This window comes from Condylura cristata, unplaced genomic scaffold (genome assembly GCF_000260355.1).
Source record: "Condylura cristata isolate star-nosed mole 26May11 unplaced genomic scaffold, ConCri1.0 scaffold00005, whole genome shotgun sequence".
Lineage (NCBI taxonomy): Eukaryota > Metazoa > Chordata > Mammalia > Eulipotyphla > Talpidae > Condylura > Condylura cristata.
In genome coordinates, this window is record NW_004567106.1 from 22,550,541 (window position 1) to 22,575,398 (window position 24,858).

A 24,858-nucleotide genomic window follows, 5' to 3' on the forward strand; every position below is an offset into this window, starting at 1 on the left:
GTAAAGCAAAAAAAAAAAAAAAAAATCCTATAATGTTTTTGAAAAATACATAACTTTAAAATGACATTTTCTCCTGGTTGTTTTCATTGTGATATAAATATAATTTAGGGTGAATGATTATGAAAGTAGCACAATATGAAGGATATAGAAATTTTACTCTGGTGAAATAAGCTTAACACCTACTCTCACATTATTAGCCTCTTACAAAACTACCCTGAGTCTATATTTCCTCTACCAACTTCAAAGAGTTGTGTGAGATTAAATAAGCCAGCAAACATTCAAAAGTAGATAAAGGGTTTTATAAATGGAACAAAAGAAAGCTACACTCAAAGGCCTTTTTTTTTTTTAAGTTCATTAGTACCCCAAATGACAGCAGCCTATTTTGCTCAGGTATAGGTTTTAAACTACATGATTAAAAATGAACTTTAAACTTATGACTCCACTGAAAACATTCCTACTTCTACTGTTATTTCTACTCTCTCCTCAAACCTGTAGGAATAATTCTGGCACTTAGCAAGATTGCACAGAAGAATAAACTTTCTCCAGTTTCGTTTTCTTTTTCCTTTACATCCATGCTAATCTTAGCCCATAACAAATTTGGCTCTGAAAAGAACCCATGTGCTGCCAGCTGGGGCTGCAACAACACTCCAGAAATCCAAGGGCCTTTCCTAATAAATAAAGTCTTTACTGTCAACATGTCATTTATTATGTTAAGCAAACAAATCTACTCTGACCTAAGTGTGGTTACAAAAAGTATTCCCTTAAAGCTCCTCAGAAAAAGCCCTTGTTTGACCTAAACTAGGAAAGATCATGGCCAGAGAGAAATGTTTGACTCTCAAGAACTACATTTTAAAATGCACTTAGATCTGAGCCTTGAAAATGTCTATCCTTACCCATGAGAGATATTCTTAAAATGTATTGGTAGCTAGGGGGCTCCCCTCCCCTTCACAACTATTTTGCAAGGAGAAGGAAAGGGCATTTGGTAGCCACCTCTATTATCTAGCCACTCAATCACACTTAAAGGGTGTTCTTTTGGTCTTTCTGGCTAAGCTCCTACTAGGAGAGAAGCCAGGAAATGGGATCAAGCCACGTGCCTCCTTGAGGATCTGCCATAGCTGACTGAGTAGTTCATAGTCAGCCAAGGGAAATAACAGCCTATCAGGATGAAAGGCAAGCATGTCACTTGAAGGTCACTGTGGAAGACTGCAAGGACAGCACCTTTGAATAGAGCATCTTGGATCTCTCTGTGAGGGCTGTAAATCTGTCAGATTTGCATTTGTGTTTGGTATCTCTATTCCAGTTAGTAATTATCTGGGCATCCCATTAGCCTTTCTCTCAAGGAATCACAACATAACAAAAAGAAAACTGGGTTCTATTAAGTCTTTCTACTTGGTGTTCATGCCTTATTCAAGAGCACGTTTGGTTATTCCTAGGAAATTAACCAAGGTCACCCATGATTGTGTGATTCCCTGTTCTTGGCAATTCCCTTCCTGAAAGAACCTCTCAGGGAGACCAGGAGGTATTTGGTGAAGTTCCCCCAAAGTTTAGAGAGTGGGTAGGAAACACATACTCCTTTGGGCCAGCAGGTAATTTTGTGAGTCTGGGGAAACTGGTGAGTTCTGTGGAGCATCTGCATTATGTGCAGCCCCATTTCTCCTAAATTAGGGTTATGTCTCTGACAAACACAGAACCTGCACACTTTCCAAGTAAAGTTTGCCAAAATTCTTGTGCTAAAAGAGACCTAGCATGTCCCTCCTCTTACCACAGCATTTCCTTTTCCAGTCAGTAATTGCTTGTTCTTGAAAACATACACAGAGAACTTTTTAGAAGGAAAAAGGCAGATCTGGTTAACACACAAGGAAAAATAAAATAAAAAGCAAGGAAAGTGATTTGTATATTGTCCCAGATTACACATGCCTCTTTCCTGAGAAGGCTTTTGCAAATATAATGAAAACTAGCATGGCTATTTCCAAGGAAATATTTATTCATTTATTAGAGTAATACTGATTTTAGCTTCCACAGATGTTTACTTTATTTTCCATTACTGGGGTGCAAGCATAACAAGAGAAACATATACTAAGCCTGGGCAGTTAAATAATTTTTGAGTCTTATTTTCCACTCAATGATACACAATATGTACCACGAAACTGTCCCCTCTGTCATGGATAAAATTATATTTAGTTAAGGGATTTGATCACCTTCCAGCTAGTACAATTTAAAAAACCAGTGGAAAAGAAATAATCGTATTGAATATCTTAATTGTGACTGTTCTCCAAAGAATAGTTTTCTGTTCAAAGTACTTAAATAGATTTATAATAAAAATTGACAGTTTTCTTTTTGAATCAAAAGTAACAGCAGTCCCTGTTTTTAAAAAAGAGATTTGTGAATATTTCTGGTCCCATTAAATAAATGGTGGATATTGTTTACTTGTTAGAATCATTTGATTACTCATTCCAGCTTTTTAATTCTTTTATTTATTTGCTTCACTACAGAATGTTTCTCTAGTCCGAGCTACTTGAGAATATTTTTCATCATCTGCATAGTTACATTCTTGATTGGGTTGCTTAAAGTCCTTATCATTAGACAGGTGATACTACAATGGAGTAGTAATAAAATTAAGTCCTCCGCAGATTACAGAGTATCAACTTCAAAAAAGGTCAGTGGATTCTTAAAAAGAACTATTATAAATTTGTCATTGTCTACTTCCAATTTTTATTCTTTCAGTTAATGATAATATTTCTTCTCCATCAAGGATAAGCTGATTCTGCAAAGTGTTTGCACTAGAGCAGTAACTTACCGACGTGAGAAACCTGAAGAAATAAAAATGGATATCAGCAAATTAAATGCTCATGAAACTTTCAGGTGCAACTTCTGAAAAGATTTTTTTAAAGTACCATATGGCAAACTGGATTTTTAATAACTGCTCCTAAAATTATAATTTTAGAAGTCACAGGAGGAGACAAGTTGCTCTAGATCATGTTGGTTGCTGGATGTCCAATGAAGACTGACAAGCTTCCTCATCACCGTGTGACTCACATCGCTGCTGAATTTTTCAGAGAAAAATGTGTCTTACTACTGTTTGAGACTAGTGTGTCATTGTAGCACTTTACTGTAATATATAACTTATTTAGATCAGCATAGAATGTAGATCATCTGAAGAGCACTGATTACACTTTACAGGTACTGCCATTCCTACGCAGATACAATGCTGTGATACTTTTGGCATTGTCACTACAAGGGTACAGTAATCCCTGCAGATGAAATCCCAAACATGCAGATGAAAAAAACAAAAAATCAGGCAGACAGATATACTGATGTTGCCAAATACATCAATTGGCAGTGAGTAAGTAAAAACAGCTAGGTGAATAAATGGTTACTATTCATTTTTTTAAGAGGTGAACATTTATTGTTCAAGATAGATCATTAATTCTTGAAGGATAGTTTTATGCATGTATGTTTATGATTTGTTCTTCTTACAAGATGGATACTAAGTCCAACATTTTCATCTCTTTGCCTATATGTTTTGTTTTCTTTCTTACAGGATAAATTTATATATGTCACAGATGACTGGATTTAATAAGTGCTAAGTTACTACTGCCATATAAAACTAATACAATGTCACTTTATTAGAATACTAGTTTTAAAAACTGAATGTTTAATAAGGGACACTGTAAAGTAACAGCAAAATCTGAATAGCTTCCTTGTTTGCAGACATGTAGTTTTTATGTATCTTCTTACCTGGTAAACTGGATGGATTGTTTCACAATTTCATTTGCTTAATCATCAGGTTGAAATTCATAAGATACATAGAAACTGCCTCAAGCAAAGTGCCACACTTTTGAGTAAATGTTCTCAGATATTTACTCAAGTAAATATTAGTATTTTTCAAATGCAAATCTGTATTATTTTTGCTCTTTAATGCAGCCTAAGAACATTCTTCCTGAATCACATCAATCCCCCCATCAGAATTCAAAAGTATACAATAAGGAGAGAACAGATAACATCGTAGTAATTAGATAATCCATCCCTTTAGTTAGTAAGGAGATCGATACTCAGAACTTTTAAATGATTTCTCAAAAAGCCAGGCCAGTGTTGATTACACAGTATCACACTACCTCCTGAATCTTAAAAATATATAATTGGTAAGTATTTTTGAGTGTGATTTGCTCGAGTCTTAAGTATATGAACATGAAAAATTCTGAAGTAAACAGAAAATAATTCAAAGAGATTGCCCATGACTGGCTTCCAGTCTTTCTCATTAATGAGCTTCTAAGATATGGCAGCAGAGCCTAACTACAGGGGAATTCGTTCATACCATTTCCAGAGTGAACACTGCTCTCAGGTAGTATGCACTGCTCAGTTTGACAACTTAATACAAAGGCCACAAACTTTATCTTCCCTAACAGAAACTTCTTCACAATTTCCATATCCCTACAGACTCATTCAACTGATTCAAAGTATGTGTTCTGTAAGAGCTCTGCCTATTTTAACAAAGAAATTTATTTAAAATGTCTTTAGAATACAGCAGCTCCATTAGCCACCATCTACAGTGAAGAAGTTATGACACTAAGTTGAAGTGTATTCCCTTTCCCAAATGAGTGATTGGGAACACTGACATAATTCTAAACTGTGACTCAATTGAGTGAGATATTTTAGATCACCAAGAAGAATGTAAAATTGTATTTTGCAGCCTCTCTGTCACTTCTAGTATCTTTTTGAAAAAGAAAAAGAAATGGAAATGGATACCTAACAGTCCTCTAAAAGGGAAAAGGGAAAATATCCACTCATTAAAATGTAGACAATTTAAAGAATGAACATAATGATGTTCAAAAACCAGTTTTCATATAGAATTAATTATTCACAAAAGTATAAAAAAATGAAAGACTTAAAATCAGGGGTATATATTTGTTCATGTTTATTAGTTTGCACTAATTTAAAATGGACCAAGGCTGTTATTATCATAGGAAGAGACAGACTTCCTGATAGGGAGTTCGATGCTAGATGATTATGACATCTTGTGCTTTTTTTTTTTTTTCATAAAGATGTAATCCTTAAAAGATTTTTAGAGCTTACATTTTACTTGAATAATTGATATTTTCCTGTATAATGCTTGTGAGAAATAAACTAACATTTGACTATTTAGAGTTAATTAAAATGTAAGGGAAAACAGGGTATTCTTAGATTAAGTAATTTATGTGTATAGAGCCTATTTTCAACTAATATGACCACAGGAGCCTTTTGATAGTCACTGATAACTAAACATGAGTAAATGGTTAACAAAATTAAGAACTTGAACACTTTTGGTACGACAGCATTTCTATGCCCTAAGTAAGTATATAATGATTTAGAAATGTACCGTGATACACTACAATGTAACTGTATATATTTTATTTCTCTGGGGATATCTTTATACTGTAGGCATGGATTTAAAAACATTTGTCATCTTTTCTAAAATTTATTAATATTTATAGTCATAGGCATTCTCTACAAGAAAAAAAATATTTTAAATCTCATATTTAGTCTTTAATGTTCAATTTAACTTGATTATAATTTTTTTTTTAAAAAATCTAAGGTTAAGCAGAATTGATTTCTGTGTAGGCAAAATTTTCAGAATTAGTGGATACAATAGATGCAATGCTTCACTAAACTAAAGCAGAAATTCCATATTTTTAAATATATATTTAGTCTCCATGAAGACATTACAAGAGGCATCCATGAGACACACAGAACTGTGACTACAAGGGACCATAAAAATTTTTCTCCATAGAATTACATTCCCCTGGTAGAACAGATTAGACTCAATAGCTTTTCCTTCCTTTCTTTACTCCTGATTTCTACTAACTCTTCCTAAGAAATTGCCCCAGAGCTTCATGTTCAATAAGTCTAATTGTGGGCAAAAAATAAAATGTAATAATATAATGAAGTTCATTTGCAAATAACACACTGTTTCTAAAACTCATTTGACTTATACTCCTGAACAATGATAGATCCACTAAAAACTAAGAACTGAAAATGTTCACAATTATTTGAACTTTAAATATTAAAGAATTTGATATCTACCTATTTTCATGAAAGTATCGAGTGAGATATACTTGGAAGTTCAGCCATGTGCATATTGTATTTTTTTATTTATTCTTAACATTTAATTTATGATTATAATTACTTACACAGACCTTAAAAACTCTACTTCATGTAATACATATTGAGATATATTTTCATACAGAGCTTGTATTCTTTCAGACCACTCCTTTTCTTTTATACTTCCTCTAAGGCAAATTCATTACGTGTAACTGATTATACATACTGATATTTCATTGATTCGAAGATACCAACTTTTTTAATTCAACACCACTAAAATTGTGATGTCATTTGCAATTGTTGGCACCTTAGATGCAATATTTAAAGTTGTGCTTCAACATTATATTAATTTATCTTTAAATGCTCATGAGTAAAACGTTCATTGCTTTGCTTATACATATTTACGAATCCATTTATGATGACATGTGAAATCAATTTCAGTATAGCTGAATCATATGCAACTCATATGGAGTATGTTTGATTATATGCTCCGATTCTATAATCCTTTTCACTATGAAAAGCTCTTGCAGTCTCCTTTTATTATTTTATGCTAGTGGCAGGAATTTACGGGAAACCCTAACTTGGTTTAAAAGAAGAATAGGTTTCTCTCAGTTTTGTTAACAAATTTGTATTCTCTCTATTCTTTTCAAAATCTGTTTCCAACAGAACTGGAAAATATTACATGACCATCATAATTAAATTTTTGTAGCATCTTGTATGTCTTATGACAATAAGGAGAGAAAATATGATTCAAACTATCAGTGCTGTGGAGAAAACTTTCCCTTTGAGTCCTCCTACATTTTTTTATTCTTATCATATTTTCTGTTCTTTGATTTTTTATTTTTAATCTGGGCTCTGATAAACTTACCTTCCAGCAGATGTAATGACTATTCAACAATCTACATGTTTAAATTATTTGAATTATTTGAAACAATTATTCAGCTATCTGGGCAGCTGAGAGTAATAACACTATTCTTTAATCTTCCAATTTATCATTGGAAGCTAACTATTACTTCTAACCTATACAACCTACTTCAGTTAAAATTATCTAATCCAAAAATATATTTTTTAAAAAAAACACTGCTGTCATAAAGAATGAAAAAGACATGATCATTGTAAACAAATTTGCTAATTTGCATTGTCACAGATAAATATGATTTTGAAAAGAATTCAACACAATGACAGGTATGGCACACAGACGTTGTTAAGAATGTTGAATGTAAAATGTTTTAATTCTAAATTATGAAAATAAAATTACACACCTTAAGAAATTCATTTGGTGAATATTTAACATAACATTAAAAATACTTTACAGCTATTTCATTAAAGTTTTATAAACCCTAAAAAAAAATTTAGAAAAAATTTTAAGTTATCAGTAATATACCCTTGTTTTGTGTAACTTAACAAGTCCAGTCTTTTACTAAGGAATTTAATAAAGAATGTTTTAATTTAAAATATTTGAGTTTCAAATAGCCCTAAGAAACAAAATTTTTATTAAATGCATTTCTTTTTATTTCTGGGTTCGAATTAGATATAAATTTAAACTGCCTTAAATTACATGTAAGATTGCAGAATATGATAATTTCACATACTATACTATGAACTTGTTCATATAATTCTGATTGACTACTAACTTCTGTTTTATGTATTTATTAAAAATCTGACACTGTAGTTCATTGTGAAATGTTTATTTTTCTAACAAAGCTTATAAAAGTTATGACAAGGCATTTAATTAATGCATCTTTCTGTTAAGTAGTAGGTGTTAATCAATATGAAATTTTGTGTTTTAAAATAAAAATGTAAAGATGTCAGAATGCGCAAGCAGATGCCTGTCTTTTTTTAACCACTGTGTGCTACATGACCCTCACAACTGCCTGAAAACAACATATTTTCACAAGAGGAAATGTAGTGATAGCCACACATTGCCATACATTGTAATGTAGAACTGAAAAAGCAGCTAAAAAATAAATCAGGGCGCCCTCCCTGGTGGCGCAGTGGGTTAAAGCACAGCACCAAGAAGCTAAAGCCACTTCCACATGCGTATGATAACCGCCTATCCCAGAGGTGATCCACATGGTGCCGCAGACCTCTCCTGACCTGCCCACTGCTCCCCTCAGCAGTGTACTTCGTCAATCTGCCTGTTCTACTCCCCACTCTGTCTCTGGTGAATCCTCTCACCACCTCTGCACCTCTGGCCTGTACCCCAGTTCTGTATGCACAAATAAATAAATCTTAAAATAAAGCAAGCTTTTTTTCTAGCACCCAGATACCTTGTAACATCACTTTGCTACAAAATCAAACTGCATATTCTTGAAAGTCAACTGACATGAAATTTTTGGAATACCCTTGTGTTGTAATTTTCCTTTATTTAACCTAGGGGATAGTAAAACAGGAAGGGGTGGGGATAAAAAAAGTCGGGGTCAGAGGCAGAATTAGCCACTCCTTGCTCCTTCTGTATGAACAGACCTTGTAAAGGTGTTTTTAATGGCAAGAAAGAAAGGATACAAGAGGCACCCGTTTTGGTAAAAGGGGTTTGCTGGAGAGATCAGATGGAAGCTCTCAGCAGGTCTCACTCCCAATTCATCCCAATTGGGATCCAGCTACAGCCTTTCAGGCTCAGAATCCTGATTTTGTTAAGAGTGTTTTCCAATCCCATTCTATTCTTCTCCCATTAGTAATAGGGCCTACACCCTAAGTTTTAGCAGAACACACAGTTGAGACTTAAAAACCCAAACCCCTACTTAAAAACCCAAACCCCTTTGCAGTTAAATGTGGTTACAGGCCTAAATGTTGACTAATGGGATGGAGAGGAAGCAACCCTGCTCTCACTTCCTCTTTTTCTCTTTGTGTTGTCTAGTACAACTAGAGCAGCTGTATTTGCCAAGAAAGCTCTATGCGGAAATTGGCAGAGCTTCTCCTTCAGCCATTAGCTATTCATCTCAAGACTGGTTCTTGATAGGGAAACAGTTTTTTTTTTTTAATCAAACTACTGCATTTTATACTACAGCATATCACTGCACTCTAACTAATGATGTGTCCTTTATATAATTATTTCACCAATTTCTCAAACTAAAAGTCACTGCTCTCAATTTTTCAAATGAGGAAACTAAGGCATTAAAGACTTAGGTAACTGCATGAAGCCATAAAATGACCAATGGGGATTTATATCAAGATTTGTTTTTCTCTCCATAAATGACTGATCATATATATTGCAAGAACATATTTTACCAGTTTAACTATCAGAGGCTAACCTTTGTTTGCATGCCCCATGAAATATGTGCAATAAGTGAAGGTGAGGAGCTAATATTCCACCGAAAAAGAAGTAGATCATAAAAATGAAAAAACAGACTGTACTCAGATGCCAGAGTAAGGTTGGAGCAAAAGGGGTTTATGTAGAATAGGGTTTGACCTAGGCCTTAAAGGAAAGAAGAGTTTGGAAAAGATCAGGGAAAACTAGGGGAACAGTAAACCAGGAAAGAGTAGGGACTGCATGGGAAAACATTAATCAGGTGTCACATTAGATAATTAAAGGCAATAACTGATAGGCCCTAGGTTATGGAAAACTCTATTTCAAAGCAAAGAAGTTTGAAAGGAAAAAGTAAACCCTGATGTTTTTGCACATAAAAGTGGTACTGGAATTAAATATATTTTGGCATATACTTACATATGCTAAATATAACTCTTTAATTAATTATTAACTTCATACCCTCTAATATTAGATGCAAATGCTATGAAGTATATTATGCTATTAAATGTTATTTAATGCTAAGTATAAGTGTTATCTACTTCTAGCATAAAAAAGTTAGAGGAAAAAACTATGTAAAAGCAGAAAAAAATTAAATCCCAACTTCTTAGTAAAAATTACATTCACATAAAGGTACTTGTTTCATTTTTCTATGCACTTGATCATTTTTACTATATACATAATGTGTATTTAATGTGAAAAAAATGAAATGCCTACATTTAAAATTAAATATTACTCTAACTTGAAAACCCATTGTTGGCCGCTGATATATTTATGTTTGCAACTAAGAAATATATAGTGGTATAAGTGTTTTTTTTTTTTTTTTAAGATTTATTTATCTATGCCTACAAACTGGCATACAGGCCAGAGGTGTAGGGGGTAAGAGAATTTGCCAGAGACGAAGTGGGGAATAGAACAGGAAGAACAACTGAAATACAGTGCTGAAGGGAGAAGCGGGCCAGCCAGGAGAGGTCTGCCATGCCATGTGGGTCAGACCCATGGCCAGGGATGGAACTGGTACTGCAATGGCTTCACAGAGCCTCCCAGTGCTATGCTTTAACCCGCTGAACCACTAGGAAGAGCCACATGTGTGTTATTTTTGATTCAAAAGCAGTTCAAACATTTGTCCATGTCAAGATTTAAATGATCGTTAAAAATAGGTGGCTAGGATCCATGAATGTATCCCAATAATAATTCTTACTAAGAAAAATAATGAAAAGAATGAGTGCCCAATGTATAACAGTGGTTAACAACCTCAATAATTAACAGAGGAGACTGGTTAAACTGTGTTTGAATGGGTGAGATTTGCACGTGTATATAGCACTAGGGGCAAAGGTGCCAATGTAAAGAAAAATGTTTTTCTTCAGAAGACTCAAAGGTATAGTAGAATGGCATTTCAAATTATGAAAAAAAAAAAAGTAATCAGTGAAATGACCTTTGAGTCATTTCATGAAGTAGTAACTATCTAGACAAAAGTTCCAAGAAAGGAAATTGGAGTTGTTGCTGCCAGGAGGAGCTGAGAAAACGTGGGGACGAGCTAAATATTGGTGATAGGGAAAGTTAGTTAAAGAGAATTCTAAGGCAAGATACAGAAGTAAATCCAAATTGGATAAAATTCCCAATCTGATCTCACAAACCACATTGTTCTTGCCAAACAATGATTTTAAGACTAAATTCGAACTGCTTCAACTAGCCGGGAGAGACACATCTACAGTTGTTAAGTATAACCTTGCCAATGATTATGTGTTCAGATATAAAAATAAAGCTAACTGCAAAACAGGACATTATCTCTGTTTAGTTCAGTTACTTATATATGAAATTTTGGTCATAATTAGAAGCAAAGGTGAAATGCAAAAAAAAAAAAAAAACATGTTACAGTCTAGCCTTTAATTTGGCAATCCTTTAACACTTATTTGGACCGATGCATTATTTAGGACTTAAGGCCCAGTGCCATTTTCACTTTTTCCAAAAAACTGCCAGAATTAAGGTCTAAAAAAATTATCAGACTATAGTAGTGAGAGGGAAACTCTTTATTGGGCTTTGCCATATTCTGTGCTATGTTTCCTATGCTATGACTGCAAAATACATGCTAAACATCATTGCATCCATGAGAAATAATTATCCACTTAAAATCTTAACCTGTCACTAATAACAGCTTTTTTTTTTACCCCCCCCCCCCACAAATAGAGGATATTCTGTAATCCATGGTTCGCAAAGGATAGACACTAGAGCAGCAGCATCAGTTTGACTTGAGCACTTGTTAAAAAAGCAGATTTTTTATCCCTACCCCAAATGTTCAGAAACCTGGTAACTAGGCCAGCAGTTTTTTTAACAAGATCTCTATGCGATTTTTATACCCAAATCTAACATCTCCAGTGTATGTAAAAGCCTATATTAAATATTTTTATTACTTATAGCCAGTTCTTTTTGTCACTGAAATCCTACTTTTCCCAATACTAAATACATGTAGGGTTTTTTATATGTGAAACAGTGGAAAATTTCCATCATTGTCTGAGTTCACAGGTCAGTTTCTAAGATGGTTTACTGAGTGCCATCTCGGTGAGAGAACTAGATATTATCCTCAGCTTTCATCTCCACCAAAGTATACAATTTATCTCCCTCCTTTCTACTCAAGGAAACTTCCAAGTATTCAGGTTTGGCTGTCTTAAGGAACACAAAGGGGACACCCACAAAAAAAAAAAAAAAAAGACAGCTAAATACAGCATATTTTCCCTTCCACTGGAGTAAAAAATCCTGCCATCTCTTACTTTGAGAAATAACATTTATCTTTACCCTATCAGCTCTATTTACCTTGGAAAAAGAAAAATAACCCTTATGGTTTCAATGAATAGCAAAAGGGAAGGGAAATACATACATATGTGTATGTAAAGATCAGGCAGACCCAAAAAAGTAAGTTAACCATCAGGAAAAAGAAAAACAGTATATTTTTTAATCACTGGAAAAACTGAGCCAGGACAAAACCTAAGAGATTAGCTGTCAATATTTAAAGGAAGTAGACAAGGACGGGGTGGGGAGCTTGGACTGATGTAAAGTTAAGCATTAATTTGTCTCACTTAATTCTCCATGACTCTCCAACTGGATGATAAGTATCTAGGCATCTACTATGTTAGACTTTATGTGAGTGGTGCTTTCTCTGTGTATTCCTTTTTCTTAAGCAATACACTAAATAGAAAATAACTCTGAGCATAATTTAGGGTATAATTGTTTTCATGAATGGTTCATATTCACTGACAAGTATTTACTATTTAGTTAGGGGGGATAAGTTTGGACAGGAATCTAAGCTGGCCTGTTAATAAGAGGGAGCTACAAAGCTAGTTCCAGGACTTCGTCTCAAAGAATGTTACTGAGAAATGAATCACAGATAAAGAGAGCTATTTTGTCCCTTAGTAAGGAACAAATTACTAAGGAGTAGGTGTTTTCTGTCCTATCTGAAGAGTATTGATCTAACAGGTACAAAAGATTAATAATGGTACAAAATTAAAGTCTCTTCTTGTTTACTTGCTTATTTCAACAATTTTATTGATTTAAAAATTTATTTGGTTTACTCAGAATAATAATTACCAAGTATTAGGAATTTTGTCTACAGGTTTCCATTAGGTCTCTGTTTGATAAAATACAAGTTTCTGTTTTACTTTCACTATGTAGCACTTTATGGGTCAAAAGAAAATTAACATGGTAGAAATTTACCATAAAAAGATCACTTTAGTCTTCAGAGAATCAGTATTCATGCTGACAAGAATATAAGATGTCAGACTGGACATCCTCATAAGATGGTTTCAACTGAGGCAATTGCTATCGGGGTTCCAAAGTGAACATGGCATCACCTTCTTGTATCTCCATATTTTCAAAAGAAATGGTACTGAAACTCTGACCCCATGGGCTTGGAGAATACAAAAAGACAGCAAAAGTCAAGGAGAAAAAAGATATTTAACAATAATTTTTGAGGCCCTCCCTGGTGGTGCAACAGGTTAGGAATCAGCACTGCAAGCCAGCTGCAGCCACTTCAGTGCGACTTCAACCCCAGCCCCAGAGTTGATCCACATGGTGCAGCAGACCTCTCGTGACCCGCCCGCTGCTCCCCTCAGCAGTGTACTTTGTTGATCTGCCTGTTCTGCTCCCCACTCTGTCTCTGGTGAATTCTCTCACTGCCCCTGCACCTCTGGTCTGCACCCCAGCTCTGTATGCATAAGTAAATAAATGTTTAAAAATAATAATGTTTTAGAGATCTCAGCTTTGAGTCATTCTATTTCTCTCTGGGTTAGGGTAAGAAATATTCCCTCTGACTGTTAGCCTAGTGGAGTTTCAAAAGAACAACTAAGAATTTTAAAATGAATTTCCTCAGCATTTCCACTCCTAGTTATCTACCCAAGGAACACAAAAGTATTAATTCAACAGGATACCTGCACCCCTATGTTTACTGTGCACTACTTACAATAGGTAAGATATAGAAACAATCCAAGTGCCCAAGCACAGATGACTATATCAAGATGTGGTATATGTCCAGAGTGGAAAACTATTTAGCAATCAAAAAAAAGATAAGCTCATGCAACATGGATGGAACTAAAAGGGAATATGTTCAGTGAAATAAGTCAAAAAGAAAAAGAAAAATATTGAATAGTTTCACTTATGGGAAGAATATAGGAGACCCAAGTAAGACCTGGAGGAAAAGTAATAAAAAGTTAGCAGGCAACTACAAATCAGAGACATTCTACAAGGGTGGGGAAGTCAAGGAATCCCAACAAGGGAGAGAAATATACAAGGGGACAATGGTGATGGTTCACAGGTGAATTGGTGATGGGGATTTTACAGGTAATACACCTGAAAGGAGAAAACACACAAGCATGCATTGCATAAAAGTGAATGATGTAATATGTATCATATATGTCATGTATGATATTATATTATTTGTTCATATAATCTATATAGCATTATATATACAATATGTGCATACAGAACTGGGGTACAGGCCAGAGGCTCAAGGGTGGTGAGAGGCTTCACCAGAGACAGAGTGGGGAACAGAACAGGCAGATTGACGAAGTACACTGCTGAGGGGAGCAGTGGGCAGGTCAGGAGAGATCTGCCATGCTATGTGGTCACCTCCGGGGCAGGCGGGAATCAAACTCATGCGGAAGTAGCTTTAGAGTCTCAGTGCTGTGCTTTAACCCGCTGTGCCACCAGGGAGGGCCAATATATATTAATATTTTAAATAAAATAAAATGTATTTCCTACAGATGGGAGACAAAGAAGTCTGATATCTGGCTTATGACAGAAGAATCTTTATCTTAGATTAATGCTAACTCTACATCAAAAAGTATGCCCTTTGTGTTATCTCCTCCTAGAAAATGTAAAGGGGATCAATGACTTGTATTAGGTATATCTATGCTAACTCTGTCAGTTCTTACTCTATAGGTTAGCATGAAACCTGAAATGGAATAAATACATACCGATTTTTTCCTTTGTATTATCAAAACAATACCAAATTGTTCCCAAGAATGAGTTCAAATATAATTTGCATATTCCTCTCCCCTAACCAGACAATATATAAAAAGAACAAAAAAATTATTTAAAAAGTTTCCAATGATAGTGTTAAAAATTGGCAGCTTATTGCAGTACATTTAAAATATATAAGATTACTTTGTAACACCAAAAACTGCATCTTAATCTATAGATTGCTTTTGTAATTGAGGTTTTTTTACTTGCTATTTTATAGCTGTCTTTTGTTTGACTAAGCTTAAATTAAAAAATGAAGAAATATGGGTCCTCCCTGGTGGCACAGCACTAAGAAGCTAAAGCCACTTCAGCATGAGTTCGATCCCCACCCTGGAAGTGATCCACATGGTGCTCCTACCCATCCACTGCTCCTCTCAGCAGTGTATTTCAGTAGATCTGCCTGTTCTGCTCCCCACTCTGTCTCTGGTGAAGCTTCTCACCACCCCTGCACCTCTAGCCTGTACCCCAGTTCTGTATGCATAAATAAATAAACCTTTCTAAAAAAGAAACTAAAAAAAAAAATACACAATTTTTTAAAATTTGAAATTACCATGGTATTTTTCCTTGCCTGTAGGTAAATTTGCAAAGGACCAATTATCAAGCCTGAAGATTTCATTACCTTATCCTCTAGTGACATTGACTCCACTGGGTAAAAAATATGTAGAACTCTGAGTCAAAATTAGATGACTAGAATATAACTATTAATGACATCTCTTAAATGTTCTCTATTAATAAAAGATAAATATGCAATTTAAGTTTCTTCCTAGCTCTTTAGTCATTTAATAGGAATAAGAATACATCTCTATTCTTTAATGGGTAGATAATGTCATAATTAGTCAGTAATCATTTGAAAACTAGAGCAGAGCAGAAAAGCCCACACATTTCCATAAAATTAGGATAAAGTAAATGTATTATTAAAATGATATTGAGTGAAGATGTCAGTGATTCTTTATGTTGAGTGTGGGTGGCTGAAGAATAAAGGAGAGATAAATAGGAAAGAAAATGTTACAGCAAGAAAAATCTTCACTTTATCTACCAATCCTTAAGCAAATGCTCTTTCTTTCTCCTTCCTCTTTCTTCCCCACCCCTCTTAAACACTTGCATACATATACTTTGTATAAAATATCACATGAGTTATAATACAGCTGCATAGGGCCCCTTATGTGTAGTTTACATACAATCTTATATTTACACTCAGCTATTCTACAAAATAAATAAAGAGGTGAGAACGTTTTTGTCATTTCATAATGTCTTTTATACCCCTTTTGTGGCTAACTCTGCAGGACCTCAAGTGCACCTGTCCGCCCTGGCTAATATTGTGCATGGGTGAGCACACTCCCCAGTAAGGCCAACAAACAAGTCAGCAGAGCACAATGCACTCTGTCCTGCAAATAGCTGCAGCCCACTCTTGTTTCAAGTAGAAGCTACAAGAAGCCCCAGGCCCCGTACAAACATGCATCCCACTCCCTGCAAAGGGCACATTTCCTGTTTTTCCCTGCACGTAGAGACTCTATATATACCCAAGGGCGGTCCTAATAAACAGACTTTGGACTCCAGATCCCAGGCTCCTGCTTCATTCTCTTGTGTCTCTGAGTCTTCTACCTCCCAATGTAGCAGTCAGCGCACCCCTCGGTGGATTAGCAACACCCTTTCCATTAGTCAATCCCTCTATAATGGCTAATTTTATGTGTCAACTTGACTGGGATACAGTGCCTAGAGTTGGATATTATTCTGGATATTTCTGTTAGGGTGTCTGGGGTGAGATTTATACTTAAATCAGTGGAATATGTATAAAACAGATGGTCTCATCCCATCAGTAGGCGGACTGAATGGAACAAAAAAATTGAATAGAGCAAAAGGCTTAATTCCCTTAAACAAGAGGGAATTTTCCAGCAGACTAGCTTTGAACTTCCCTGAATCGCCAGTTTGCTGGCCTCCTTATAATATTTTGAATTTACAAAACCTCTTTATTTACCTGAAGCAATTCCTTAAAACAAATCCATAGGTATGTGACAGGACCTCAAGTGTTATCTGTCCGGCCTTGCTGATGTTGTGCATGGGTGAGCACACTCCCCAGTAAGCCCAACAAACAAGCCAATGGAGCACAGTGCACTCTATCCTACAAACAGCTGCAGCCCACTACCTTGACCTTAGCAGAAACTGCAAGAAGCCCCAGGCCTCATACAAACATGCACCCCAACCCCACATCGGGTACACTTCCTGTTTTTCCCCCACGTACAAGGCATATCAGACCCCATATGTTCCTAATAAACAGACTCTGGACTCCAGACTCCTGTTTCACCTTCTTGCTGCTCCAAGTCTCCTATGTTCGGGTAAATGTAATCCTCAACGCCCCTGGTGGCATAGTGACAATAGATAAGACAGATAGAGATTTGGATATAGATGTCCTATTGACTCTGCTCCTCTGGAGAAATAATGTCTCTCTCCTTCTATGCTCTCTCTGATTTCTCTTGCCATTACCAAACAGCATTCTTACCTATAATGTCCCTCAGAATTAAGAATCCCTCACCTGACATTTGCCCAAATATAATCTTCTTACAGCAACACTAAATAGTAAGAGCTACTATAGCATCAAAATAAATTATATACTTCTTTTTTAAGCCATGTGTACTGTATTATAATTTACCCTATGGTAAATTATGGGAAAAATTCACTCTTTTTAGATGGAGCTCTATAAATACATAAATGTATTGCTTAACCACTACCACAATCAAGATACAGAATACATCTGTCACAACCCAAAGTTTCCATTGTTTTTGTAAAGTCAATTTTTTCTTCCTATACCCAAGTCTGAGCAAGTGCTGATCTGATTTCTGTCCTTAAGAGTCTCCTGTTTCCAGAATGCCATACCAAAGGAATTACACCATATGGCTTCTTTGAAGTTAATATAATGCTTTTGAGATTTAACCATGTTGGCATGTCTACACAGTTCCTTTTTATCGCTGAATTGTAAGACTACACTGCATGGATGTACCTCATTTCAATGATCCACTCACTGGTTGATAAGCATTTAAATGTCTTGAAGATTTTGATAATGTAAGTAAAATTGCTAGAAGTATTCTCACAAATATCTTTAGTCAGAAAAAGACCTTTGTTTGTTTTATTCAAATATCCAGAAGTAGCTCTGTTATGTTAAATGGTAAGTACAAGTTAACTTGTTAGATACTATCAAATTAAGCCACTAATGAACTTCTTACCTACAAAATTGAGAGATAATAAAGTGTATTAGTGTTTTAAAAGCCAGAGATTTTTAGTAGATTGTGATGCTATAATAGATAACAAGCACTTTTATATTTTTCTCTAATGAAAAATCTGTTCAAAATCTTTTTAAAAAGTAGTTGTATGCCTATTACTTATTTAAAAGAGTAATATATTTTGGATGAAATCCTTTATTAATATATGTTCTTTAAATCTTTTTTACCAGTTTCTGGCTTTATTTTTTTCATTTTCTTAAAAAGATACTTCAAGAATCTTTCCTAATAAAAACTTACATTATTTTGTAATGAATACTTAGATTTTAGGGTCATATCTAAGAAATCATGGTCAAATGAAAGGCCATATAGTTTTCTTTTTCCTTATAAATTTAAATATTATACATGATATATGATCCATCCTTAGATTTTTTTTAAATATAATGTAAGTTCATTTTTGGAAACTGAGCGTTATTTCTTAGAAAGACTATTCTTTCGTCATTAAATATACCTGTGATTAATATACTTGTGATCTTTGTAGAAAAATCAAGTGATTATGTATGTATATTTCTTTCTAGATTTCATTCAATTCCATGGAGATCCACTTATCTATTCTTACAGTAATAAATACACTGGCTTTATTACTTTAGTTTTGGAGTATATCTTGAAATCAGATAGTATGAAATTCTCCAACTTTGTTTTTCCTCTTCCAAGTATTTTGCTATTTTGATACTGTGTTGTTCTATATACATTTAAAATAGATTTTTGACCTTTTTGTTTGTTTGTTTCATTGACAACATTAGTTTACAGTATTGTATATGATTTTGAGATACAGGATTACACACTTTAGGATATGGTCTCCCACTAGAGTACCCACAGCCTTCCACCATAATCTACCATCCCTCTTCCTCATTTTGCTATTCTCCATCTACTCCCTCTCTGTTAGTTTTAATTCTACAATTAGATTGTTTGGGGTCTGTTACTGGTTTGGTTTTATCTGACCCTTTTTTTGTTTGTTTCTCATTCTGACTTAGCATAATCACCTTCAGTTCCAGCCATGTTGTAGCAAAGTAAAGATTTATCTTCCTTTATAGATGAAAAGCATGCCATTATGTATATACATAACATCTTTCTACTCTATGCATTGGTATTGGGCCACTTACACTGTGGCTATTGTAAATAGTATTGCTAGGAACACAGAAGTGCATCTGCCTCTTCATAATTGTGTTTTTGCTTTCTTTGGGAAGGGAACTACTGGATCATACAGTAGAGTTGGCTTTTTTGTTTGTTTTGTTTTAATATTTTGAGGAATTCTCCATACTGTTTTCCTGTTTTCAATACAGGATGCACAAGTCTTTATTCCCACAAATTGTGTACGAAGATTCCTTTATTTCCACATCCTCCCCAACACTTTCTATTTATCATCTTTCTGATATAGGCTGTTCTTACCTGTGTGAGGTGCTATCTTTATATAGCTATGATTTTCATTTCCCTGGACATAAATGATGATGAGCACTTTTCCATGTTGACCATCTGTAGGTCTTCCTTGGGAAAATGAAAATTTAGATCTTCTGCCATTTTTTTAAAAGATTTATTTATTTATTCACACAGAGCTAGGGTGCAGGCCAGAGGTGCAGAGTGAGAAAATTCACCAGAAACAGAATGGGGAGCAGAACAGATATATTTACTGAAATACACAGCTGAGGGGAGCAGCAGTCAAGGCAAGAGAGGTCTGCTTCACCATGTGGGTCACCTCACTGGCTGGGGATTGAATTTGTGCTGCAGTAACTGCAAAGAGCTTCATAGTGCTGAGTCTAAACCATCTTGTGCCACGAGGGAGGTCCCCCTCTGTCCATTATTTGATTGGTTTGTATTCTTGTTCAGTTGTATAAATTCTTTGCAATACTTGGATATCAACCCTTTGTCACATGTATGGTATACAAATATTTCTTTAAGTCATTAGCAGGTCTTTATGTTTTAATGATATTTTCTTTCACTATGCAGAAACTTTTTGTTTGATGTAGTCCCAATATTTATATTCTCTTACTTTCTTGTTGTTGGTGATGGATTCACAAATACATCATTAAAGTCTGTCATAGAGTGTTGTATGTTTCCTTCTCATGTATTTAGATACATGAGAATACACTTTGAATTAATATTTATGTATGGTGTAAGACTGTGGCGTAGTTTCATTCTTTTGTTTATGGCTGTCCAGTTTACCAACACCATTTACTGAAAAGGCTTTCCCATCTCCAATGTATATTCTTGGTTGTCCTGTCATAGATTAACTGTCCATATAGGTGTCAAAATATTTTCTGGGCTCTCAATTTACTAGTCTGTATGTCTGCATTTGTTCCAATACCATACCATTTTGATTGTTAGAATTTTGTTCAGTTTCTACTTTTAAAAAATCCTGCTGGGATTTAGATTAGAATGTTATTGCATGTATAGATAAGCTGGAGGAGAATTTGCATCTTAATCTTGATCCCTCTTGTTCACGAATAACATGTCTCTCTTTTTATTTAATTTTCTTTGATTTCTCTCATTAATCATTTATAGCTTTCAACATATAAATCTTCCATTTATTTCACTAGATTTACTCCCATCTATTTTATACTGCAATGCAATTTAAACTTTTACTTTCTCATTGTTACTACAGAGAAGTGGAATTGTTTATTATGCATTGATTGTTTATCCTAAGCTTTTGCTAAACTTACCAATTGTAGCGACTTTTTTATTTAGAAATTATGTCACCTATACATATAGTATTATATCTTCCTTCCAAAACTTCATGACTTTTATTTCTTTATCTTACCCTATTGTACTTGCTGGGACACCAAGTTCAATGGATAGGAATGAAAAGAGCAAAAGTCTGTGCATTGTCTTTAACTTTTAGAAAAAGGAATTAAGGTACTAAGAATAGGCGTATGTGATATGCTCTTACTCAAGTTAAAGAAATTGTCTCTGTTCCTAAGTTGCTGAGAGTTCTTTACTGGTAGAAGTTGATTTTTTTCAAATGTCTTTACAACACCTGTAGAGGAGAACATATATACCTTTTCATTTTTAGTTCGTTGATATAGTGACGTATTGATTTTGTGAATACAGAACTAACCAAGCTGCTTTGAAAGGCCCTTCATAATATTACTTTCCTTTACATATTCACTTTGCAAAGGTGTACTCTAAGCTATGATACTTCATCATACTGCTTGGCTAATGTTCATCCTTTGACTCATAATACTCTTTTCCCTTGACCTATCTGGATTCTTGTCATCCTTCAAAAATCAACCAACCTCCTTCACAAAATTTTCTCCCATTATCTAAATACTCTCTCCAAAAGCCACTCAATTTGAACATGGACACTCTTCCAATGCATTTCTAAAATTAATTATATTAAGAAAAGGAAGAAATTGCTAGAGGTCAGAGGAAGGATACAAGAACCAGTAGAGGAGAGTCGTGGAAAGGAAGAGTACATAATATTTGAGTATCACAACTGCTATTTTTCTCCTAGTAAAAATAAGACAGGGAATTTCTTGTACTAATTCTGGGGAGATTCCAGCAATGTGCTCATAGATAGTCCTTCCCATCCCTTGCTGCTCTTGAAATCCTGGATAAATGTCCTTTCTTTTTATTTATGGTTATTATTATTATTTGATGGAACTGCAAAGCTAAAGAAAACCTCCTGTTTCTCTGAAAACGTTTTATAAAAATTATGGATAAAAAGAAAAGATAAGACATTATATTTCTTTATTCAATAAATGATCAGCAATACCCTGTATAAATACTATGCTAAAGTGTTTTGTAAGATCTATTTGACATCTCTGTATTTAAATTACACATAAAATTATGCATATACACACTCTTTTGTGTGATTAAATCTTTATCCCATTGTAGTTCCCAAATCCAGACAAACATACTCAGCTTCCTTACACTCATGGGAAAGGGTTACTCAATATATAAATATAAAATACTGACATATGACACATAAACATATTATTATCATCAATTTAGGACTATTTTATGTAATTTTATAAAATCAATTTTATATTCAAACAATTGTGAAGTATAATCCTTAATTTGTAAAAGTCATCTTAAATATTTTCTCATAATCTCTGAATAGAAATTCCATTTTAGGTATAGAAAACTTGTTCTCATTAAAAATGAAAAGCATCAGATTTAAAGCCAACTTTTAGAATTAAAACCATATGAGAGCTCCAAACAGTCTCACTTTTGGCACTGTCAGTTTCCTGCAATGAACTGGCACCTGTTTTCATGGAAGTATTTTGCCACCCTATGCCTTTGGCCATTCTCAGGTTTGGCTTTAACAGAAGTCTCCAGATGTTTATTAATTTATCTGGGTAAGGAGCTGTAAATTGTTAAATATTCTTTCTTGAAATTTGTCTTAGTGGAGTAGACATACTATAGAGTAACTACTTGGGAAAACAAATTGCCAAATGCTGTATTAGCACTACCCCCCCCGCCCCACCCCCCACAGTCTTAAGATATAACTAAAACTTTGGTGATTTCCATGATCCAAGATGAAAAACAAAGAAGAAAGTTTTATACTGTAAATGATAGTGGGGATTTTTCATCCTAATACTAGAACACTCTTAAGTAATATTCAGCTTGAATTTACAGGACTCAATGGCCAGAATCAATTACATGACTTGAACTATAATTACAATAAGAATTACAGACTAGGAAATAGACTGTTTTTAAGTTGGCAAAAATCAATCCTCTGTGTCAGTTTTAATTGTACCTTGAATAATTTAGGAGCCATCTACCTGGGAAAGTCTGCATATTACCTTTCTTCCATCCTATGATACTCTAATTTTTAGTATCTTTTTTCTAGAGTTGTCAACCTACAGTAAATAATGTATTGGTTCTAGTGTAGATGCACTAGTAGGAGAATATCAGACAGGCTTCTTTTATTTATTTTTTTTTGGAAAAGCAAATGACTTCACAATACGTTGTATAGATAAAATAAAATAGTAATTTGAATCACAAAAAGACAAGGAAAATTGAATCATAAAACACAAGGCATAACAGAGAAGTTTAACATTTAGGATTAGTGAAATTCATCTTTTCCGTTAATTTATTTCAGGAAGACATAATTCTTCACATTAAAATAAAGTTAAGTTGAATTTTAGTGTTCATGTGGTTTTATATTTGTTTTATATAAAGTAATTTTAGTTCTTTAGTTGTATAAAAACTGTAAGTGAAAGAAATTTATAACTGAAGTTGATAGTACCATTTACAAAGGAATAATTTTAAAGTCTATAGCTATATGAATAGTCTTCAATATCTATCTAAAAACCATATATGGAAAAAAAATCCATTAGACTTGACAGGGAACATGGGAAGTACCCAGAGAAAAGTTCCTCCTTGGCCAACTCCTACAGTTCCTGCAGTGCCATACCACATCAAGAAACTAATCACAAACACAGGAAAATCTCCCTCTGTATTTCCTGAGCTTTCTCTACCCATTGCTCTTATAAAGTCTTTTTGCTGCATTAGTGGATATTTCAGAACTTATATTAAATGAAAGCAAATCAAAATGAATCAATAAAACTATGGAGATGGGATGGCTAGGAGCACCAAATATTTGTATGGCTCATGGAAACCACAGTTTTCTGTTCTGCTAAATATTTATGAGACAGGGCCCTTCCTGGTGGCACAGCAGGTTAAAGCACAGCACTAAGAAGCTAAAGCCACTTCAGTATGAGTTCGAACCCCACCACAGAGGTGATCCACATGGCACAGCAGAACTCTCCTGAAAGTCCCTCTGTTCCCCTCAGCAATGTACTTTGTTGATCTGTCTGTTCTGCTCCCGACTCTGGTGAATCATCTCGTGCCCCTGCACCTCTGGCCCACACCCTAGTTCTGTATGCATAAATAAATAAATCTTTTTTAAAAAAGAAAAAGATATTTATGAGACAAAGACATTGAATATGTTTGAGATACTCAATATTTGATATGTTAAGTTGCCTCCCATTCATGGGTGACATTCATTTTGGGTAACACATCCTCTACCTCTACACATATAAAAGTAACACAGAATTCATTTATTGTGTTTCTAAACCTCCACCTGCTCCAAATGTGTTACCTTCCATGAGCCCTTCTCTTTTCTTCTGCATTTTACTCTTTGATTTATAGAATCATAAAATTTCACAATTCAGGTTTAGATTCTGAACCTTTGGTCCTCTGACTCTGAAAGTTTTCTGGTTGTGTATTCGCAGAACACCACCGCATCAAGGTAATCTTTCATATGATCCCCTCTATCTACAACTTCTAATACTTCTAACTTTCAGCCTTGCTATACAAATTCGGGTAATGACAAGTATTTAAAGATGTCAGTGGTTCCAAAAGATGTTTTTGAGCTTTTTGGACTTTGGCCACCATCATCTATGTATAAGCAATGAGATACCTTCAAGTACATGAATTTTTTATATGAGTACAGTAGACTCATCTTCCTTAAATAATCTCCCATTTCTTTATGGTGAGTTGTCAATTTTCCATTTTATTTTTAGCATAATTTTTGTATTTAACTGGGACTCTTTAGCTACAATTTCCTTCTTCACAGGGATCAAATAATTTTAATTTCTTGAGTAGGACAAATGAGATAAATTAGAATGACTCAAGTCACTCATACAAATGTACTTTTTTATTCTGTTTCCAAACTGAATGAAAATAATAAATATTTAATTAATAATAATAAATCAATTATGAAAATAGTTTAAAGTGTTTTGAATTTTTCAATATGCAAAGAAATGTTCAAATTATATTTTTCTGAATTTATTTAAACTCTTTGAGGAA

The 24,858-nt window shown here is 34.3% G+C and overlaps 1 protein-coding gene across 2 annotated transcripts in view; it reads left to right on the plus strand.

Moving 5' to 3' along the window:
• ITGB8 (integrin, beta 8) overlaps positions 1-7,893 on the plus strand; it is an 81,765-nt gene extending 73,872 nt beyond the window's left edge. The window contains exons 13-15 of one of the 2 annotated variants that reach the window (XM_012720949.1): positions 2,493-2,656; positions 2,753-2,862; positions 2,945-7,893. In XM_012720949.1, the coding sequence (XP_012576403.1) occupies positions 2,493-2,656; positions 2,753-2,862; positions 2,945-3,008 (338 nt within the window). In that variant the 3' untranslated portion in view covers positions 3,009-7,893. Of the gene's footprint in view, positions 1-2,492; positions 2,657-2,752 lie in introns of both variants that reach the window. The other variant, XM_004676754.2, reaches the window with a different exon arrangement.
• The last annotated feature ends 16,965 nt before the right edge of the window (positions 7,894-24,858 follow it).